This window comes from Tremella mesenterica (assembly GCF_000271645.1).
Source record: "Tremella mesenterica DSM 1558 unplaced genomic scaffold TREMEscaffold_1, whole genome shotgun sequence".
In the NCBI taxonomy this organism is placed as follows: Eukaryota; Fungi; Basidiomycota; class Tremellomycetes; order Tremellales; family Tremellaceae; genus Tremella; species Tremella mesenterica.
Window position 1 is genome coordinate 3,993,436 of NW_006711225.1, and position 18,908 is coordinate 4,012,343.

The following is an 18,908-nucleotide window of genomic DNA, read 5'->3' on the forward strand; positions in this document are numbered from 1 at the left end:
GTAGTGAATGTATATTCTTATTAAGGTTTCACTAACAATCCCCTTAATCTAACATACATAATCTCCCATCCTTCTTTCTTCTCCCCTTTCTCTTGCTTCTCCTTTATCTCTCCTTCGGTCAATACGTCAGACTTAATACCGATCCCAGGAGAAGAAGAAGACCAATAACAATCAACTCTACAATCTTCTTGTATCTCTTCCATCAACTTGACCGCTTCTGATTCAGAAAGAGAGATGAAAAAAGTGTTCCGAACGAACGTTTCGAGCCAACCTATGATATCGGTGTTTAGGGCTGTAGGTCGGGGATGAAGGGCGATTTGAGTAGGTTTTAAACAAGTTTGAGAGATGAGCTATGAGTTAGTTTATTTTTTCAGCTCCACTTTGAGGATGTAAGTGATTCAGAATGGGCCCAGAAGGTAGTTCTCCCTTGTCACATGTCACACGGAGAAGAAAAGGGAGAGGACACCTGCGTCTGAAAGAATTAATGAGGGGATGAGATACGAGGGGTATTTGAATACAAGAAATGTTTTCGATGGAGTAGAGTACGTGACCGAGTTGGTATATTGAATGATTGGGAATAGTGAATTTAGTTGCTACAAAGGGCGTTTGCAGATTGTGCAAAAGTGAGGTAGTGTCAGAGAGTATGAGGAACGATAGTGAGGAAAGAAGAGGTGGATCACTCACATCTGTGTATTGTTGAACAGTGGGGAAATACCATGGATCTAACGGTACCGGATCTATGTTTTTATTACGAAGTACTCGATGTATACTAGCTCTCACTCCAACCCTATTGATTAGTCCATACTCTCTTCGCCTCTCACTTGTTTCAGACCTCTGAATTCTTTCGCTTTACTCGTAGGTATCGAAAATGACTCGAAAGTAGGTCGAACATTTCTTCAGGAAGGAGACCGGATCCAAAGGGTGATACTTGGGCTTGCAGTCGTACCTTTTCCGCCCCTTCTCGATGTCATAATCTCAGAAAGGATGACAGAAGGTATTCGAGTTAATGTTAACGGATAAAACGGACGAGGGTCTGGGTAAGCAGGCAAGTAGAAACAAGTAAACTGACGTATTACCAAAACCTCCAAATTCAAACGCCATCCTCCCACCTGGTTTCAATAACCATTCCACACTTTTCAACACTCCCAATGGATCATCTTTACACCAATGAAGGGTTGCCGAAGTGAAAACTGCATCGAAAGTGCCTTTGTAAGAAGGGTCAAGAGTTGTAGGAAGGGATTGAATGTCCGCTTGAATGTAAGTGATCTTGGATAATTTGGACCTTGCTTTTTCCAACTGGATGTTAGTCCTTCGTCTCTTTTCCTTGTCACGGTATCATCTCCGTACTTGTCAAACCTTGGTCTCGCTTCGTCTCCGTGGTTCATTCGCCCCACCAGGTTCTCCGTCATGTGGAACCCTCAAAGTGATTAATTTTGGTTTCATCGCCGCATTCCTCTGCATTGAATTGGAATCCGGAAATCAGATCAGCTCTGCGAATCTGTGGAGGAAAGAGCAGAGAAGGACGAGGGCGAGGGCGGAGGCTGGGCGGGAGAGAGCCCTTGAGTCACTACTAAATGTCATAATAAGACATTTGATGAGATACTCAAGCATATCTCAACTGAGAATTGTCAGGGAGAAACACAAAACTTACCATGGAAGTGGACGAATCGACCCCTATCACTTCGCCCTCCCCCACTTGATCTTTGATCAACTCTGTCAAGTGTCCCGTCCCACATCCGAGGTCTATGATCCTCTCTCCTGGCTGCGCATTCAAAAGGGATAAAACCGGACTAGTATTCTGGACCGAATAAACGAAAGAGGCGTGGGTCTCGTACGTCTTCGACTTGTGATTCTCCAACGAATTCTGATGGGCCATGGCGTGGGGGAGGGGGTTAATTGGCAATTTGGTGGTATTCTATTGAATCAAGTGGTCGAGTGATGGTGACACGGGGAGAGAAGTGGGGAGGGAGTCGTCGTCGGAAGTGAATGATGGAGATGAGAATAGAGGATTGGAATGGGGTGAATATTTGTATGAGGGAAGATGTTGAGTCGAAGAAGGAAGAACTGACAATTTTGTTGATACTACTCGCTCGCAGAGGGGAGGTAATGGGTGGTGGACTTGCAGGGTGGAGGTCGGTTTCGGCCGGTTCACCCGATGAATTCGATTTCCCTTCTCTCTTCCTTCTCTTCTGCTGTCTGTCTCTCTCATCTTTCGAGTTGCGCCACACCTCCACGTCGTACGCCGTACGTCGTCATGTTTTCGAATTAACTCTTATCCCGAACAACTAGTCGGCCGACACAACAGCATAGCAACCGGCGGTTTAGAGTAAAAGTGATGGGAGGCCAAGCGAGGGTGGAAGTATTCTCGTAGTTCCATCTAGACCGTATCCGATGTCAGCTTCCAATGGGAATGCAAATCTTCCCATAACGACGTACATACACTTGTTCTACCCACTTCAGTTCCTTCCCGTGTCTGTCACCTCGCCGATCTACCAATCTGCCCATCCGCCAATCTACCATCCTACTGGGGATCATCTCGGAACACATCTTCGAGGTACCGACTGACAGGGCAGGCATGGGCGTAAGGTGCCAAGCAAGGGGAGGATGGGATACAGAGTTTAGGGCGTACAGCGCGTCTCTTTCCAAACGTGCTTGTTCTTCCGGTGGAAGTGGGGGGAGGGAGGGAGGGAAGGGGTTGACCCTATGTGGGGTCTGAAGTGGGGTCATCTATCGTCAGCTGTCGCTTACGAGACGGGAGCAATGATTCTTGTGTCTGACCACTTACCGTGCGTATTTCCTTACCTTGAAAATAAACATCTGACCTCAAAGATGTTCATGAGCCATGAGGATACCGCCATGCCGCTAGTGCTAGTACCAGTGACTGATGGATTGACGAGACGACCTTAAGACGCCATGTCATGCTCAATCGAACTTCACTTTCGTCATACCGCACAAGCCTCGAGCTTTTGTTCGAGAAATGGCAAATGAGCAAGTCGCAGTCATGTCGAACGTGGATCGACTACATACATCAAATCCCGGTACCTTCTCAATGTCGATCCACATTCGAATGGACGCGAATCAACAACTCACGGTTCCCCACAGCTCTGTTCGTGGCTGACCGACGATCCACCTTCCATCTTGTTCCTTCTACCACCAGCCACTAGTCACTAGACGCTAGCTACGCTAGACGCCAGTCGCTCGATCTGTGTCGGCTTGCTTCCATCGAGTACTCGTATGCTGACCGAACCAATGTGACTTATCGTGCTGACCAACAATCTCGCGCAATAGGCCAGTAAGCCAATAGTTAGCAGCCTGCTCGCTGATCGCTGACGCTCTGACTCGTCAAGCCTGAACGCGGACGGCGGTTAGAAATCTGAAAGATGCTTCGCTTCTCGTTACTGCGACGGTTCCAGCCGTCTCGTCATGTCTTGGATAGTGGAAAAACCTCCCTCGCAGAAGACTCATCTCATTCGCTCGATGTCTCACTGCGGCATGCCTCCAATATCCCCTTGGTCTTTCGATCACTCATCCTCGACCGCGTCCATCGAACATTGGCCCTTTCTCAGGTCATATGGCGTGCTATTCGATCGCAAGATCATCGTTCTCAGCTACGGTCGGACCGATAACGCCACTCGTACCAGACGATCCGACGAGTACAAGTTCACGGATTGACGGATTAACAGATCATCTTGAATGTCGCGCCGGTAGTGAAGCAAATGCCGACCCGGTTTCTCCCCATTCTCTCTTATCTGGACCGAGAGGGAAATTGTATAAAACCCACTTTGAACAGGTCAGTTTTCCTCTCATCAACCTCTTCTTCCATATTCACTTTGACAACTTTCGAACTCTGACAGGTCGGTATATCCCGTCAACATGCTTTTCGCTCGTCTGGCCGTGGTGGCTCTTCCCATCTTCGGTCTCGCCTCACCCCTACTCTCGAGCATTCCTAAGGAGAGGGACCTCTTTCAGATCAAAGAACGTCAGACTTTGCCAGTGGACCCCGTCAATATACTCATTGGTTCACTGAATGACATCACCGTGAGTTCCTTGCTTCTCATATCGTTCCACCTCGGCAGATCGGGTAAGCTATCAAAGAGCTTTCTGGTCCCGGAAAATTATCTCAAAGCGAGATCACCCGACAATTTGGGGGACCATCCTTGAAAACTTCCACATGTATAATGGTGAAGCTGAATTGGAGACCGCTGCCGACAACGCCTTGAGTGGCACGACCGACATCTTTGACAGTGCCACCGATGTGGCCAACGCTGTAACCCGGCTGGTAGCGATATATGCTTCTCTCAATCCCAGCTCACTCAGTGACCTTCCCGATTCCCAAGCGGACGCCCTGGCCGTTGCCATTGAAGGTTTTCTCACTGCTATCACCGATGTCGAACAAACGGCTTTTGCGGCCGCTCTCAACGGGAATGGTGTATCAAGTCCTGTGAGTTTATTGTCACTTTCATCCAACCTAGCCTCTTTCTCTCAGCTGACAGTGCTGAACGCCAGGGATCGCCCACGCTGGATGAAGTTCGTGATATCTTGTCAAGCCTCAATGTGAACCTAGTTACTTTCATTGGAGATTTGGGAGGCGCCGGATCTATCGTCGTTTCTCGGGCTGTTTCTTTCCTCCCTTGGGAATTCCCTGGTATACTTGACTTACTCCCTGGTGGCAGGGATCTCAATCGTACGTCATTGCTCAATGCTCAGCTTCTTGATGCCTTCTTTTCCCTTGACCGTCGTACAAAAGTGTCTTTGGATCGTGAAGGATCCTGTCGTATGCCTTGGGATTGATCACTGATCAGTACAGTTGCCTTAGGTCTCCCTTTGAACCCCAGTGTTACTCCTCCTAGACGTGACTTGACCAGTCTCATCAAGCTTGACACTCGTGCTACAGTGTCAGTAACTCTCACCAACGTTCTGGGCCCCGTCAACTCCATTGTTGTGAGTTAATTTGCTCATTTAGTCTTTTTTGCCTTGATCACGTTCCTCTATCAGTTAGCATGATTGCTCTCCTGCATGTTTAACCTTTTTTAACTTTGCTCTCCCTCCCCTTTGTCCCTTCCGGGCTCGCTGCTCTTCGTATAAACGTTACGATGATGTTTCGCCCCATTGATTGCCTGAAATCTCCCCATTGAGGTACTCACAGTAATACTGACGGACAGAACGTCGTCAACGCCGTCACTGTATCCAGTCTGAACGGCGGCGTAGCCGTTGTCAATGCCGTACTCACCGTTGCCGCTGCAATCGGTTCGACTGCCAACACCATCATCAACCTGGGTGTCCAGACCGGCACATACTCCCAAGCGACGCTGAATACGCTCGCTCAAGCAGTGAAGAACGACATCATCGCAATTGTCACTGTCACTACGGCTCTTCGCACTGCTTTCCTCAACTTCCTTAACTCGCTCCCTGTGATTGGTCCCGTCGTTGGTGGTGTCGCAGTGAGTCTTTTCATCTTCACTGTTTGTCACCCCTGCTCGTGGTGCCCGATGATTCTTCAATGCTCCTGCTTCCACTCTGGCGCTTGACTCCACGAAAGAGGGCGTTTATGATTGGAACCACGAAGCTGACTGTGGTCTAGGGTGTCGCTCAGTTGGCTATCGTCGCACCCCTTGACGCTGCCACGGCCACATTCGTCTATGCAGTGACCACCGTAGTACCAGGATCGCTTCCCCTCATTGTTGCCGCTTTGGGCAACCCAGGAGCTCAACTTCTCGCGAACAATGGCTTCACCCTCACTTCCGGTGAGTAGGTAGCTCTTCTCATTCCTGTGTTCACTTCCTGTGTTCACTTTTATCCCTACATAGCTCCCACCTCTGCTGGATCCCTCAGAGGCTCAGGACCAATGATAAGGGGATGACTATCATGGACGTATAAAGTCCTCTTGACTGATATGTCAGACGTGCTCGCCGGTAGTTTCTCGGTGTGAATCGAGCAACAGTGATAATTCGACTATCTCAACAAGGTTGTGTACAGTTTCATTCGTCTAAGGAATCTATTGCGAACGCATGTATGTATAAAGTGGGGTTCAAGTGGTCGATGGATTCTTTTCGTTGCTTTTTCCTCATCTGTACACTTATCCCTTGTGTTGCAATCATCTTTCATGCTCTGACCATCTACTGTTATGTGTGTAGATCTTCTCTCATGTCATCTTCACTGATCCCCTTTACACCACCTGGACCATTGACCACATCGATGACCCGTCATTGACTCGAAGTGGTGTGACCTGGTGTAGGCAATGATCACATGCATGATGCAACATATGACGAACGAAGGACCACGGCTTAATTCCATTGATCCATCGCACGGAAAGATCACCCACATTCTCAAAATAACCACCTCATACAATAGACATACATACTCCCTTCCTCGATTCCGCCATACGAGTCATATGAACTTCTAGACCATTACTCGTACTCCGAGTGATTCGTATGTACGAGCAGGGTCTCGAGATCACCCTGAAAGGCTGTCGAAACCTAACGTACCTCCACCTCCCCGCTGAGGAAAGTGAAATGACGAGTAATGACATCAATATGCCACAAGTACGAGCACGGTCAAACAGTACTGTATTCGTAGAGACCGTGGTGTGGGCAAGGATCAAGAATGACGTACCATTAGTATCTTGTTCCTTCTTACATCAAGAAAGCCTCACTAGCCGCACGAGGATGATGGTACCTTTGTCATCTACCGTTGCCAAGTTACCGCTATCGGTTTTGTTCCTATTTGAACTGAATCGCTTCTGAAGCGTCCAAACCGCCCACTCTCACAGGACAACGTCTACAAGTCAACGATGTGTGAGGACAATGAACAACAAACTCCACTGGGACTTGTTTTTCCACTTATTTCTTTCGTGGATCCGACAGAGTGAGTACAGAAGTCGGACATGGTAAAATACACATGATCATCCAACCCACTCACACAACATCAGAATTCGGGACCGCCCGAGCACGAAGACGTCTTGGCCCCGAAAGGAATGAGAGATGTCATTTATCCCCAACTGACAAAAATGATCGGTGAAAGCTCCAACTCATCTCGCCGAACCCTCAAAGTCCATCTGATCTCATCTTAACATGCACTCGTATGGAAATGAGCATCCATTTTGTGGCTTCCACCCTAACCTACCCTGCCGTTGGAGTAAATTGAAACACCTTACTTTTTCACTGACTTTGTGCCTTCGTTCCTCAATATCAATCATCCTCCACCGTGTCATACAACCCTCGAACTAGTCTTTGATTCACTCAAGAAATGAATTTGGGGACATCCTTGAAACTCATCGCCCCCCTCGTCATAGTCCCTCCACCCTAATACGTTCAATATCGTCATCGACATCAAGTACACTTGGAATCGCGTGATATGTATGACCAGTGATTTTCCCAGTAGGAAGTGTGAAGGAAAAGGTATAAAAACCTCTCTCTGAGATTCTTTGCAAGTTCATCATCCTCAACAATCTCAATACTTCCCACTCTATCAGTAGACTTAAGACTTCATTACTCTAACTATTTCAATATGATCTTCACTCGTCTTGCTCTTTTCGCTCTTCCAATCCTTGGACTTGCCTCGCCAGTTGTAAAGGAAGATGACAAGGCTCTTTCCAAACGTGGTGATACAACTATTGATGTACTGAACGGTCTCAATGTCAATATTGTAAGTCAAGCTTCAGTCGCTCTTTGGGTTAGGAGATTGAGTAAAGTATGAAACAAACAATTGCAGTACTGACATTCAGGACAACATCATCAGCCAAGTCGGTACGATCGACACCAACAACGTCAACGTCGACCAAATCTCCACTGCTCTCACTGCCATCGTCAGCGCTCTTAGCCAAGCGACCACTGCCGTTTCTACCTCTACCGCTAAACGCGCTTTGATGGGTGATTTCGAGAAGAGGGACGATCTTCAAGAAGCCGGTACAGTTTTGGCTGCTATCATCACCAAGGTCCTTCAATTCGTCGAACAGCTTCTTCCGATCCTTGACCAATTCCCTTTACTCGTGAGTCATCCACTTGTCCCCATCTTCATTCATAGGACACTTTGCAGATAGAAGTGAAGGCTGATGATCTCCAGGGCTCCCTCGTCGCTAGCATCCAAACCGGTTTAGTCACCCTTCTCAAAGGTGTTGATCTCGTTCTCGTCGGGGTCGTACAGGTTGTGTCTGGTTTGCTCTCGGGTTTATCGGGATTGCTTACCTCGCTCCAATTTGGTCTCCTCGCCGGTCAGTTGTCTTGATATATCGTGTCGGATGTTGACTAATCGATACAGGTCTTCTTGGGCTTTAAGCTTTCGCGTTCACGCAAAGTGACATACAAGGTTTGTGTATAATGTTTCAAGAGAACCGGTGGAAGGACTTGGAAAAGGTATCGAAGAAAGGTGGAAAATATCTGTAGCGAGCTGTTATATCTGTTTCATCAAGGACATGCTTATGCAAAGTCAGTAAACTTTTGGCAACATCTCTCGCGAAATATCCGCCGAAGACCCTGTTCGTTCGAACTTTTCTCCGCTTCGAAGAGTGCATGCCAAAGTGCCAAGTTTTCAAACGAGTAACATCCAGGCGTAATATATGAGACGATAAGTGCGGACCAACGGTTAGCGTAACTTGCTCCACGTAGTGGACGAGATGAGTACAGTACCGGTTGAGGTTTGCCTTGGCGGAAGGGTCCGGACCAGATGACTCCCGTCCCCCACAACATCCACCGGAACATAGCCACATCTCGAGCATAACTTCAGTGCTACCTTTCTTTAACCGAATCTCTAGGGCGGTAAGGGCGGGATACGGTAGCAGATCCGATCATCGACATAGACATCGCCGAGAGTCGGGACTTGCTCAGGGACATGTTTTGACCCTCGAAGGGCAGGGAAAAAAGTCGTATTCTCCTTTCGACAAATGATCGCTTTTGGAACTCTTTACCGAATCATCTATCAATAAGAAAGAAAAATTGCCCAACTTTTTGAGACATCCTCACAACTTGACGTCTGTTTTTCACTGTTTCGTCACTATTATCCTACTGACATGCCAAGAAGAATGGTGTGAGTATATGGAGGATGGGTAGTAAAGTTTCTCTTTCGGAAAGTGATTTTACGAATAGGAAAGGATCATTGATTACTGACGTCTGACCCTTGTTCCTCTAAAAGTAAAAACTCAATCATGAACTCACCCGAATTGATTCCAACACGCCCCGAATCAATCGCACGTTTGAACAAGATTTGGGCGTTTGTCTTTCTTCCTCTAATTCCTACTTCATCCCCCTCCGACTGACTACTCACATCCTTCAGACTCCCCATCCTCTTCCTTGATCCTCCGCCCTCTTATTTTACCATCCCCCCTTCCTTGATCCCCCACCTCATTCATCCTACTCCTCGTGATCCTCACCTCTTGCTTGATCCCCCACCTCCTTCCCTTGACCCCAAAACCATCCACTCCCCATCTGATATTGCCCCAATGAGTCGGAACGGTCCAGATCCGCCTTTTCGACCCATACGCCAACCCGGTAATGTTGGACCGAGGATTGAGGGGTGAGGAGGAATGGAAGTCGAGGGAGGGAGAAAAAAGCTATAAAAACCAACTTGAACCGTCGATATTCTTCATTCTCAACAACTCCAATCCAACTTACTTCTCTCACTTCAATTATTCTTCCCAAGTCCTCTAGCCAATAAACTCCCAGTCGTCACGATGATCTTCACTCGTCTTGCTCTTTTCGCCTTGCCCCTTCTTGGGTTCGCCTCTCCAGTCGCCAAGGTAGACAACAAGGGTCTCGCCGTACGTGGACAGACGGTAGCAGACTGTCTTACCACTTGCAAGACCCAAATCGTGAGCCTTCACTCGTCTCCTCTTGATGCTCTCGGACCAATAACTCACAAATCTTCCGGCCAGTCCAAATCTTTCCCATATCTCCCTCATCCTCTTCCGATATTCCGTCGTCCACTGTCTCCTCCCTTGACCCATGTGGTCCTAACAGAGCATTCCATCGCGCTGCAGAAATCAAGTTGACCATCAGGCGCCGGCTTGTGACGTGATCAAGACCACGACCGATGTTACGGTTATCACGACCAACATCAACATCATTATCACCAGTTGCACCGAGACGATCGCCGTCATCAAGTCCATCGCCATCTCGACCGAAGAGGTTACCGTTGTTGCTCAGTTGGTCGTTGACATCATCGTCCAGATTGTCGGGGTTCTCACCGTTTGCAAACCGATCGGTGCACTGGTGAGTTGTTCACTTGATTTATCGTCCTCTACTCTTCGTCCGTCACAATACCCTGACACTGGCTATCACAACTTGCTTTCCCAGATTGATACGATTACATGGTATGAGTTTAAAACTGACCTCTCAGAGCGCTCTCGTCGCGCAGCTCACCATCCTCATCGTGTCGCTTCTCACCACGGTCGGATTGGTCGTGGACGGCGTGCTTATCGTCGTTGGCCAGCTTCTTCAAACCGTTCTCGGGGATGTTGTGGGCCTCCTCAACGGCCTCGGCTTGGGACTCGTCCTCGGTGAGTCGTCTCGTTGCATCGTTTTGAGAGATGACTTGGTTGACTTGACCAGCGCTTCTTGGACTTTAAGCTCCCGTCTCGCGATTTGCGGCACGCATACAAGGTCATGTATACAATGGATACGTTTGCTGAAAAGATTTGGTCGTACGATCTGGTGATGGCGGGGTATCACACGTAGCTCGCTGTTATAACTGGGTCTAGAACATGTGCATGCAGAGAGTCAGTGATGAGTGATGATTAGTAGTAGTGAAAAGTCAACAGCTGTTGTCGATGACGCTCTTTTCCCGTACTAACTTAAGTAGCAGTCGGAGCTTTTGGGTGGCGACGGTCATTGCGCGTGGCGCTCCCTCTCCCCCCCTCTCCCCCTACTCTAGCTCGCTTCTACTCAACCTCTTTTCACTTTGTCTCATACAACTTGATATCTCACACCACACACCACACACCTCACTTGCATCACTTGACTCACTCTCGCTACTATCCACCTTGTCAGCATATCTGTCCCTTGCAGTTCCTGCTCCATCTCTACATCCCTCGTACATTGGGTTTTTTGAACGGACGACGTGACGAGTCGGGTACTTATACTTTGATAAGCCGCAGAAAAATCTTTTTACCCGGTCTCCACTTCTCCTTCTTTTCTTTCCTCTTTCATCTCTTCGCATCATGGTACGTCCCTCTTCTATCATCCAGTATCTATATCATATGAGGTCTCATGCCCGATCGCTTCCATCTTGATCCCTATGCATGCTGGTGAAACATGGATGGGGATCAAACATGTAGACTCAAGCTCGCGTTGACTCGGCCTTCTTCACCATTTTCTTCTCTGCCTTTTCCTCATGTCACTGCTGACTGTTGTAGGGTCAAACACTATCAGAGCCAGGTACGTCTCATTGACCATGATTCACTCACTGCCAAGCTGACACGATCCTGCTCTTGTGTCCACTCAACTCACCATCTAAATCAAATTCCAACTCCTTTGGCACCTCACACGACATCATCTCCCTCCTCACCGTCGATCTGCACCGCCACATGTCATCATCCATACAGTGACCGAGAAGCACACCACCACGGTCAGACGGGGAAAAAAGTTTTGGGTAGGACTTTCGGACATGCAAGGATGGCGGATCAGTGCGTCACATCTTCCTCTCCTATCATGAAGGCGACTAATGTCGTAGGTATGGAAGATTCTCATTCTGTTCATTTATATCTACCCCCCGCCGACGGCGGAGCACCTCCTGTTCAACCAGAAGGGGGCATCAACGACATACCCATCCAACCTGCCGGATCAACGGTAACTAACGATTCGGTCGAGAGCGAAGGACCTGCTTTACTAGGAGTATTTGATGGTCATGGCGGGTCGACCGTAGCCAAATTCACTGGAACGACATTTCACACACGATTAGCTGGATTGGAAGCGTATAGTGCGTCTCTTTCTGAATCACATCTTGTTCTATCATGTTGACAACCATAGAAAATGGCGATTATGAGGTTGCGTTAAAAGAAGTGTTCATGAAGACGGATCGGGATTTAAGAGCAGGTGAGCCATCAGTAACGAACTGCTCAGCCATTAAACTGACATCGAGACCCAAACTTTTTTAATGACCCCTCGGGATGTACAGCAGTGGTGGGACTAGTGACGACTGATGGGCGGATCATAGTGGTTAGTCGTTACTGAAATGTCTCTTCTCGAGTGCTGACGCGGAGGCGAATGCTGGCGATTCACGTTCTGTTCTTGGATACAAAGGGATCGCAAAAGATCTCTCTCATGATCATAAACCAACAAATGCTGGTGAGTCCTTCGTCAAAACAGTTCCGCTTGAGCTGAAAGCGTCTAGGCGAAACTGCTCGAATAACATCGGCAGGAGGATTTGTAGAGTTTGGACGTGTGAATGGTAAGTATCTCTAGTGATCAACGTGTTTAGCTCAATCTCCAGGAAATCTAGCCTTGTCTAGGGCTATCGGCGATTTTGAATTCAAACAGAATTACTCCCTGGAACCTGAAAAGCAGATCGTCACATGCGATCCAGAGATTACAACACATAACATAGATGGCGAGGAGGAATTCATTGTATTTGCATGTGATGGTCAGTCCACCCCACTCGACTGCATTTTGAGGTTCGGCTCATCCTCAGGTATTTGGGACTGTCTGACATCACAACAAGTGATCGACTTCATCCGTCGAGGTGTAGCCAACGGCGATGATTTGGGCAAGATATGCGAGGATCTGATGACAAAATGTTTGGCGACGAGTTCGGAGAGTGCAGGATTGGGATGTGACAACATGACCGTGGTCATTGTAGCATTATTGAACGGTCGGACACCGGATGAATGGCAGGCTTGGGTGAAGAAGCGCGTGGAGGATAGGGGTGAGTTCCTTATCTAGCTAGCATGTATGTACCTAACGTGTTAGTGGGTCGAGAAACTCCTGAATTTGTCCCTGATGTGTTTGGTCCAGCGCGGACTGCAGCAATCACCGGAGGTGGCTTTCGCATGGCCGGCACGAGCGGTCTCGCGAATCTAGCCCAAATACTCAGTGGGAAGGTCGTTCCTTTTGATCCAGCCCAGGATGACGAGGATGAAGACGATGATGACGACGACGGCTTGCATATCATCACACCAGACGAACTGAATGCCTACAAATCAAACACCCCATCCGTCTTGAGAGGTTTGTTTGGAAAGAGTGACGACGATCAGGATGACGTGTACATGGATGACAAGGCTTTCTCCGGTCCCATTGCGCCCAAGGACGTGACGGACAATCTGGTATGTCTCGTCAATCCCTAGCTCGTCCCTCATATTGATTGACCCACAGGATTCGGAAGAACCTCGGAGCTCGGACACAAAAGCGACACATATACCATTAATCGTCGACGAGGACGGAGATTCCGTCATGTCTGACGCAGACTCCGATATCACCACCACTGCTGCTCCTGCACCCTCTGGTCCTCCAGTCCCTCCAGGACTACCTCCTCCCATAAGCTCACAATTCAAGGAGCGACCCTCTTCACCGTTGCCCCCGACATTCACCTCGATCGGCTCACCTCAAGTCCAGAACGTCGGCGACAAGTTGAATGGGGATATGACGCAACACGAGACGAAGCCAGCAGGAGACGCTTATCCTGAAGTGGCAAAGGTGGAGGGTTTGATGGATACCAGTGAGAGTCCGATAAAGCTATAGTCGAGCGTGCCCAATCGATGGATTATTCGACGTCAGGGGGGGGGAGGGAGCAGAGATGTATATGACACATCCATTCATCGTGAACGTTGGAACGAGGTATGTTGGTACATTGGGGCTACTACTTGTGAAGCGGCGTGATAGCCGACGCCTCTGGGTCATTGGTTAATCGGAAAGAGAGGTTTGGTACAGGAGGGGACGAAACACTTGTAGACTATATACCCTTTCTCATAAAAAGACGACAGGGTTAGAGTCTGTAATCTGATACCCCTCATGGAATTGTGCGATGCTCATCACTTTCAACGTGGACGGTCCTGTCGGAGTTAAGCAGTGCAATGATTGGAAAATGCCACATTTGATGCATGCAGCATAACTCCGCTTATCGCCGGCCTTCACTGCGTCCTTCCCAGCAAGGCTTATAGACGTCTTTCATCCGTCAAACTTGTAAGTGGTGTATCATCGCTGAAGACGTCAAGCTGATAGGAGATAGTATTCATCATGTCTGAAAAGCCCAAGGTCTCGAAAGGCGGCAAGGGTGAGTTGCATATATCTACCAACTTCCATTCCGTAACCTCACTTCTGTCCTCAAATCTGAATATATCTCGCAATCAACCACTTCTCTCAACTTGTGGGCACACATATCATCATCGAATCTCTACACCACAATCAACCTCTGTGAATTACCTGCAAGGCTTGGTGTAGGGATGAGGGAGAATAGGTGGACATATCAATACAGGGAAAATCCGCTGACATGACCTCTTCTTCAATCAATCTTCTGCTTCTCTTCACTCTTCTTTCCTAACCTCCCATGAATTCCCTTCTTTATCACGCCAAACAGCCGCCAAATCCTCAACGGCCGAGACTAAAGCTAAAGCTGCCAAGAAAGCAGCTTTGAAAGGTACTCAATCACACAAATCTAGAAAAGTTCGATACTCGGTCACATTCCACAGACCTAAAACCCTCCGTTTACCTCGTAATCCTCGTTACCCAAGAAAGAGCGTACCACACCTTCCGCGTATGGACCAATTCCGAACCATCCGTCATCCTCTCAACACGGAGAGTGCAATGAAGAAGATTGAGGATCATAACACTTTGGTTTTTATCGTTGATCTTAAAGCGAACAAACGTCAGATCAAGGATGCTGTCAAGAAGCTGTACGATGTTGAGGCTGCGAAGGTAAACACGCTTATTCGGTGAGTATATCGTTTTTATTTTTCCTCCTGAACCCTTCACTCTTGAACTTTGTGCTCGTCTCATGATGGGGTGTCGTACACCCTTTCGCCTTCGGAATTTTTCTTGACGGAGACGAGTCGAGATTGATCGTGGAGCGAAGATAGGGTGGGCAGAGTGGTTGTGTGATAGATATTTCAGGAAATGTTACTTTTTGAAATCGACGGGGATGATGGGAAAAAAATGTGGAGTGGAAGGGAGAAACCTCCGCCTTCATTCTGGGTCAAGAAGATGCCAATTCAGCCGGACAGTTTGCTGACCCCTCAGACCAGACGGATTGAAGAAGGCGTACGTGCGCTTGACAGCCGACCACGATGCTTTGGAGGTTGCCAACAAGGTAAGCAATCATCTTTAGGATACATGTGTCGCGTCTGACGGATCAGATCGGCTTCATCTGATTCATTCCCTTCACGCACTCATGTACATGGCGCTGTATGCATGGATAGCACCGCGATCACCCTAAACCTCGCACGTACTCACTAACCTGGCTCGCCATTCAGAGTATTGCTTCGGTCCATCCAGCTCAACGCTTGTTTGGTCATCTCGGGCAAGGTCATACATGCATACAACTGAGTCGAGATTGACATTCATCTACTCTGACAACGATCTCGGAATCCCCTCCCTTTCAGATTCGTCGAGCAATTTCACGAAGTTGCTTCTGAATGCGCTACAAACTCGAACCTTCTCTCTCCTTTCCCCTTGATAGCTTCCCTTCCATCCTCACTCAACATACTAACATCCCTCTCGACAAAGACGACCGTGGCGTCGTCTCGTACGAGGATGACAGTGCTGAGTCGAGTACCGTACCACCTTCCTTCTCCCTGTTTGGGCGGTAGCAACGGATTTGGTCCGAGTTTAAGAGCTGGGATGGTGGTACTGCTCTTTGCGTCGACGAGGGTGTTGATGGGTTTCGAGTCGCTGTGGGTTCAGTAGTCGTTCTTTGTTATTCCCCTCGATTCAATAGCATCCCAAGGCGCGAAGCTCTCTCTATCTCTGTTACGTCGATCATGCCGCGATCGCGCGCAAGTACAATGAAAGACATAGCCTCTTGATCATCTGACTCTGGATCGCAATGACGAGAAAGCGGTGTGCTGACAGAAAAAATGGGAGCTAAGTTGGTCTCGGCGCAGATGACATGAGATGGTAGGTCCAAATGACAAAGTTGAAAGAGGAAAAGAGTCATATACTCACCTGAGGATATCAAACATACGTTCTATCAACTTATCTTCATCTTCCTCATTTTCTTCCCATTGTGTGAGACTTTGAGCCATCCGTTCTTCCCCAAAAATGACTTTTGGCCATGGTTCTTTCAAAGGACTATTGGAAAGACCATGACAAATGGTTTTTATCTCAATCTTTTTATCTGTGTTTTCGATGATTGGGGAAGAAGGTAAAGATAGATCGACGTATATTGGTTTAGGTCTATTAGATAGATAACCTATTTCTGGTGTTTCCCATCTATCCTCTAAAGATATTCTTTCTTTTTCTTTCTCACCCTCAGAAGAGTGGGAGATGTCGACATCGAGCTGTAAGCTTGCCACGGATGGGATAGCGGGAGAAGAAGGGATGTTTGAAAGAATAGGTGTATTTGAAGCAAATTGTAAGGTTTGAGTAGGATTTGAGGTTTGAGGTGGATGTAACCGGAAAAGAAGTAAATTGAAACCTTCGTATTCCCCCACTGTGTCCACATGACTTTTCAGATAATCATGTACTTTTTCAGCTGAATGAGGAGAAGGTGATAAGAAATCTTTAAGGAGTGTACCTCTTGATGGTGGTGATGGGTTAAGACCAGGTTGACGGACGTTTGTTCTGTGTCGTTAGACCTCAAGTCTTAATTTCTTCTTTTCTTCGACATCTCCAGTCTGATAGTTATGTAGTACGAGTCACTTTTATTCTTTCGTTTTATCCTGATCACATGATTCATCCACGCGATCAACATCATTGGCCACCGTAGGACCAACGTAAGCTAGTTCCGAAGAGTGGGTTACAGGCAAAAAGGTGAAAAGGTGAAAAGGTGAAAAGGTGAAAGCTATGAGATTTTTCAATACATTTCTTCCAAAGTGATTTCGGATATGAAGATATGAGAGCTCAAAAACGACGTGAATGTGAAGTAGAAGGAGGTAAGAAAGACCCACATAACACCTATCCGAAGATCTTTTGTCATTCCTAACCAAGTCCCACCGACCGTGTTACCTAAATCTAATCCACTCAAAACCCAAGCTTCATCTTCATCCTCCTCTTCATGTCTTGTAGAATCAGCTAAACCATTTAAATGATTGTACGTATCATTCGAGTCGGGATCGATATCAGGTGGGACATCCTTTGATCTCCCATTGGTGGATATGGGCAACGAAGGGAAATTATGCCAATGAGCCGGGAGAGCAGGTCGGGAAAGGTATTCATCTCGGTTCGAAGCTAGTATTCTGCCCATGAGTCAGGAATCTTTATAAAAACCACATGATATCCCTCTGAATCGACTTCATGTCTATCGATGAACTGAGCAGATGTTCAGAAGGTGTAAGAGAAACTTGAGGAGGGGGGAGGGGGAGGTGTTATCAGGAACATACTGTACTCACAATTTGTAACCTGGCTGTGAGAGGGTGTAGAAGACTATGCACATTGTCGATGGTAGATTGCAGACTAATCTTTTATGAATACTGAGCTCTGACCTGCTCTATCCAAGTATCCTTCAAGTCATCATTGCAGACCGAAGTAAGAAGTCGAAACGGAAGGAGTGAACGGAACGGAATGGTAAAGTGGAGGTCGTTCGCCCGAGCTCGCTTACACCTGACATTCCACCACTTACCTTCCTTCCTTTGCATTCCACTCGATCTTGAAGGCCAGAGAAAACCCAAGATGACTTCTCTCGCTTCGTATGTCACTTTTCTGGTATGATACGATAGCATAAAAACTCACAGACAGTTGCATATTCTGTAAAATTATCAAAGGTACGATCCCCTTCCATCAATCCTACTTGAAACTATGAAACTGACATTTAGGAGAAATACCTTCGTCCGTCATTCTCCAAAGCATACTAGCCATGACTTATTGACTAGGATGAAACTGTTGGAAACAGAGACCGTTTACGCTTTCATGGATATCGGTCCCATTGCAAGAGGACATTGTCTTGTCATACCCAAATGTGAGTTCACATTTCCCTGCGTTCCCCCACCGGCCACCGGGTCCTATGGGATAGTCGAGAATCTCCTCTCAACCTCGCAAATATCCTCAATTTGTTTACCGGCATGGGATACAGTCATAAAAAGTGAAGTAAATCTGAACTTATAGACCACGCTGAAAAACTCACCGATCTTCCAGATGACCAAATGGTCGATATTCTTCCCACATGCAAGAAACTTGCCAAAGCGACGGTACGTTCGAATGAACTACTCCTCATGCGTTATCTTATTATCATGCGAAAAGAATGATTGGTGATATAGCAGGGTTCGACAGACTACAATATCCTTCAAGTAAGTTGCCATGTCTACGTCTGTGATCGAAGCTTATCAATAGAACAACGGTAGACCAGCTCACCAAGTAAGCTTTTTTCCCTCATTTCGATGAACAAAGCTGACCAGATAGGTCGTAGATCATGTTCATTTCCATGTGATTCCCAAACCTCAAGGATCAAGTTCGGAAGCTGGTTTAGTGATTGGTTGGCCGAGTGAGTACTTTTGTATTGCTGATGGGTGTTTAGACTGACATTTGCCAGCTCAGAAGGAGGTAGGTTAACACCCGGCCTTGTGAAGATCAGCTGATGTGTAGCTCTCCCAAGACGATATCAAAGCTTCTTACGAGGAGATCAAGTCGAAGCTGTGAAGTGATCATCGAATGGGATAAACTCAGTTCAGTTTAGTTCAGTTCAGTTCAGTACAGTACAGTTGCGAGATGCATCATACACTCAGTCGGGCTGAGTCGATCTGCTTGTTACTTGAACGGCTCAACAATTAGCAGCTTTCTACTCGTAGCTGTTCTGCCTCTATCGCAGCATGCAGTCGTAGAGAGGACTTGTCAAGG

General features: G+C 47.5%; 7 protein-coding genes across 7 annotated transcripts; 5 read left to right on the top strand and 2 right to left on the bottom strand.

Annotated features, from left to right (window-relative positions):
* Window positions 1-20: 20 nt before the first annotated feature.
* Window positions 21-1,876, bottom strand: TREMEDRAFT_26852 (uncharacterized protein; the record flags this gene model as incomplete). Its single annotated transcript, XM_007000742.1, has 5 exons — window positions 21-95; window positions 126-350; window positions 685-787; window positions 1,097-1,296; window positions 1,652-1,876. The coding sequence occupies 5 exons, from the start codon at window positions 1,874-1,876 to the stop codon at window positions 21-23; spliced, it is 828 nt and encodes a 275-aa protein (XP_007000804.1).
* A 1,997-nt stretch (window positions 1,877-3,873) lies between these two features.
* Window positions 3,874-5,929, top strand: TREMEDRAFT_59267 (uncharacterized protein; the record flags this gene model as incomplete). Its single annotated transcript, XM_007001529.1, has 7 exons — window positions 3,874-4,038; window positions 4,199-4,441; window positions 4,507-4,684; window positions 4,808-4,941; window positions 5,163-5,441; window positions 5,582-5,744; window positions 5,901-5,929. 7 exons carry the CDS (start codon window positions 3,874-3,876, stop codon window positions 5,927-5,929), a joined length of 1,191 nt encoding a protein of 396 aa, XP_007001591.1.
* A 1,577-nt stretch (window positions 5,930-7,506) lies between these two features.
* Window positions 7,507-8,273, top strand: TREMEDRAFT_59268 (uncharacterized protein; the record flags this gene model as incomplete). The annotated part of the gene is made up of 4 exons (XM_007001530.1): window positions 7,507-7,644; window positions 7,724-7,987; window positions 8,062-8,209; window positions 8,257-8,273. The coding sequence occupies 4 exons, from the start codon at window positions 7,507-7,509 to the stop codon at window positions 8,271-8,273; spliced, it is 567 nt and encodes a 188-aa protein (XP_007001592.1).
* Window positions 8,274-11,583: 3,310 nt separating this feature from the next.
* Window positions 11,584-12,869, top strand: TREMEDRAFT_25513 (uncharacterized protein; the record flags this gene model as incomplete). Its single annotated transcript, XM_007000574.1, has 9 exons — window positions 11,584-11,614; window positions 11,662-11,723; window positions 11,799-11,907; window positions 11,958-12,023; window positions 12,070-12,143; window positions 12,191-12,275; window positions 12,322-12,378; window positions 12,421-12,570; window positions 12,619-12,869. Coding segments are annotated over 9 exons (885 nt in total), but the record flags the coding sequence as incomplete, so codon positions are not given.
* A 1,281-nt stretch (window positions 12,870-14,150) lies between these two features.
* On the top strand, window positions 14,151-15,347 carry TREMEDRAFT_37151 (uncharacterized protein). Its single transcript, XM_007000811.1, has 4 exons — window positions 14,151-14,196; window positions 14,500-14,854; window positions 15,159-15,228; window positions 15,275-15,347. The coding sequence occupies exons 1-4, from the start codon at window positions 14,160-14,162 to the stop codon at window positions 15,287-15,289; spliced, it is 477 nt and encodes a 158-aa protein (XP_007000873.1). The 5' UTR covers window positions 14,151-14,159; the 3' UTR covers window positions 15,290-15,347.
* Window positions 15,348-15,439: 92 nt separating this feature from the next.
* Window positions 15,440-17,605, bottom strand: TREMEDRAFT_42185 (uncharacterized protein). Its single transcript, XM_007000941.1, has 4 exons — window positions 17,468-17,605; window positions 17,027-17,314; window positions 16,083-16,700; window positions 15,440-15,809 (listed from the first exon to the last, which is right to left on the bottom strand). The coding sequence occupies exons 1-4, from the start codon at window positions 17,509-17,511 to the stop codon at window positions 15,536-15,538; spliced, it is 1,224 nt and encodes a 407-aa protein (XP_007001003.1). The 5' UTR covers window positions 17,512-17,605; the 3' UTR covers window positions 15,440-15,535.
* Window positions 17,606-17,723: 118 nt separating this feature from the next.
* On the top strand, window positions 17,724-18,820 carry TREMEDRAFT_70899 (uncharacterized protein). Its single transcript, XM_007002005.1, has 10 exons — window positions 17,724-17,764; window positions 17,814-17,839; window positions 17,891-17,903; window positions 17,948-18,033; window positions 18,180-18,262; window positions 18,335-18,361; window positions 18,405-18,428; window positions 18,474-18,555; window positions 18,604-18,614; window positions 18,657-18,820. Exons 1-10 carry the CDS (start codon window positions 17,748-17,750, stop codon window positions 18,708-18,710), a joined length of 423 nt encoding a protein of 140 aa, XP_007002067.1. The 5' UTR covers window positions 17,724-17,747; the 3' UTR covers window positions 18,711-18,820.
* Window positions 18,821-18,908: the final 88 nt, after the last annotated feature.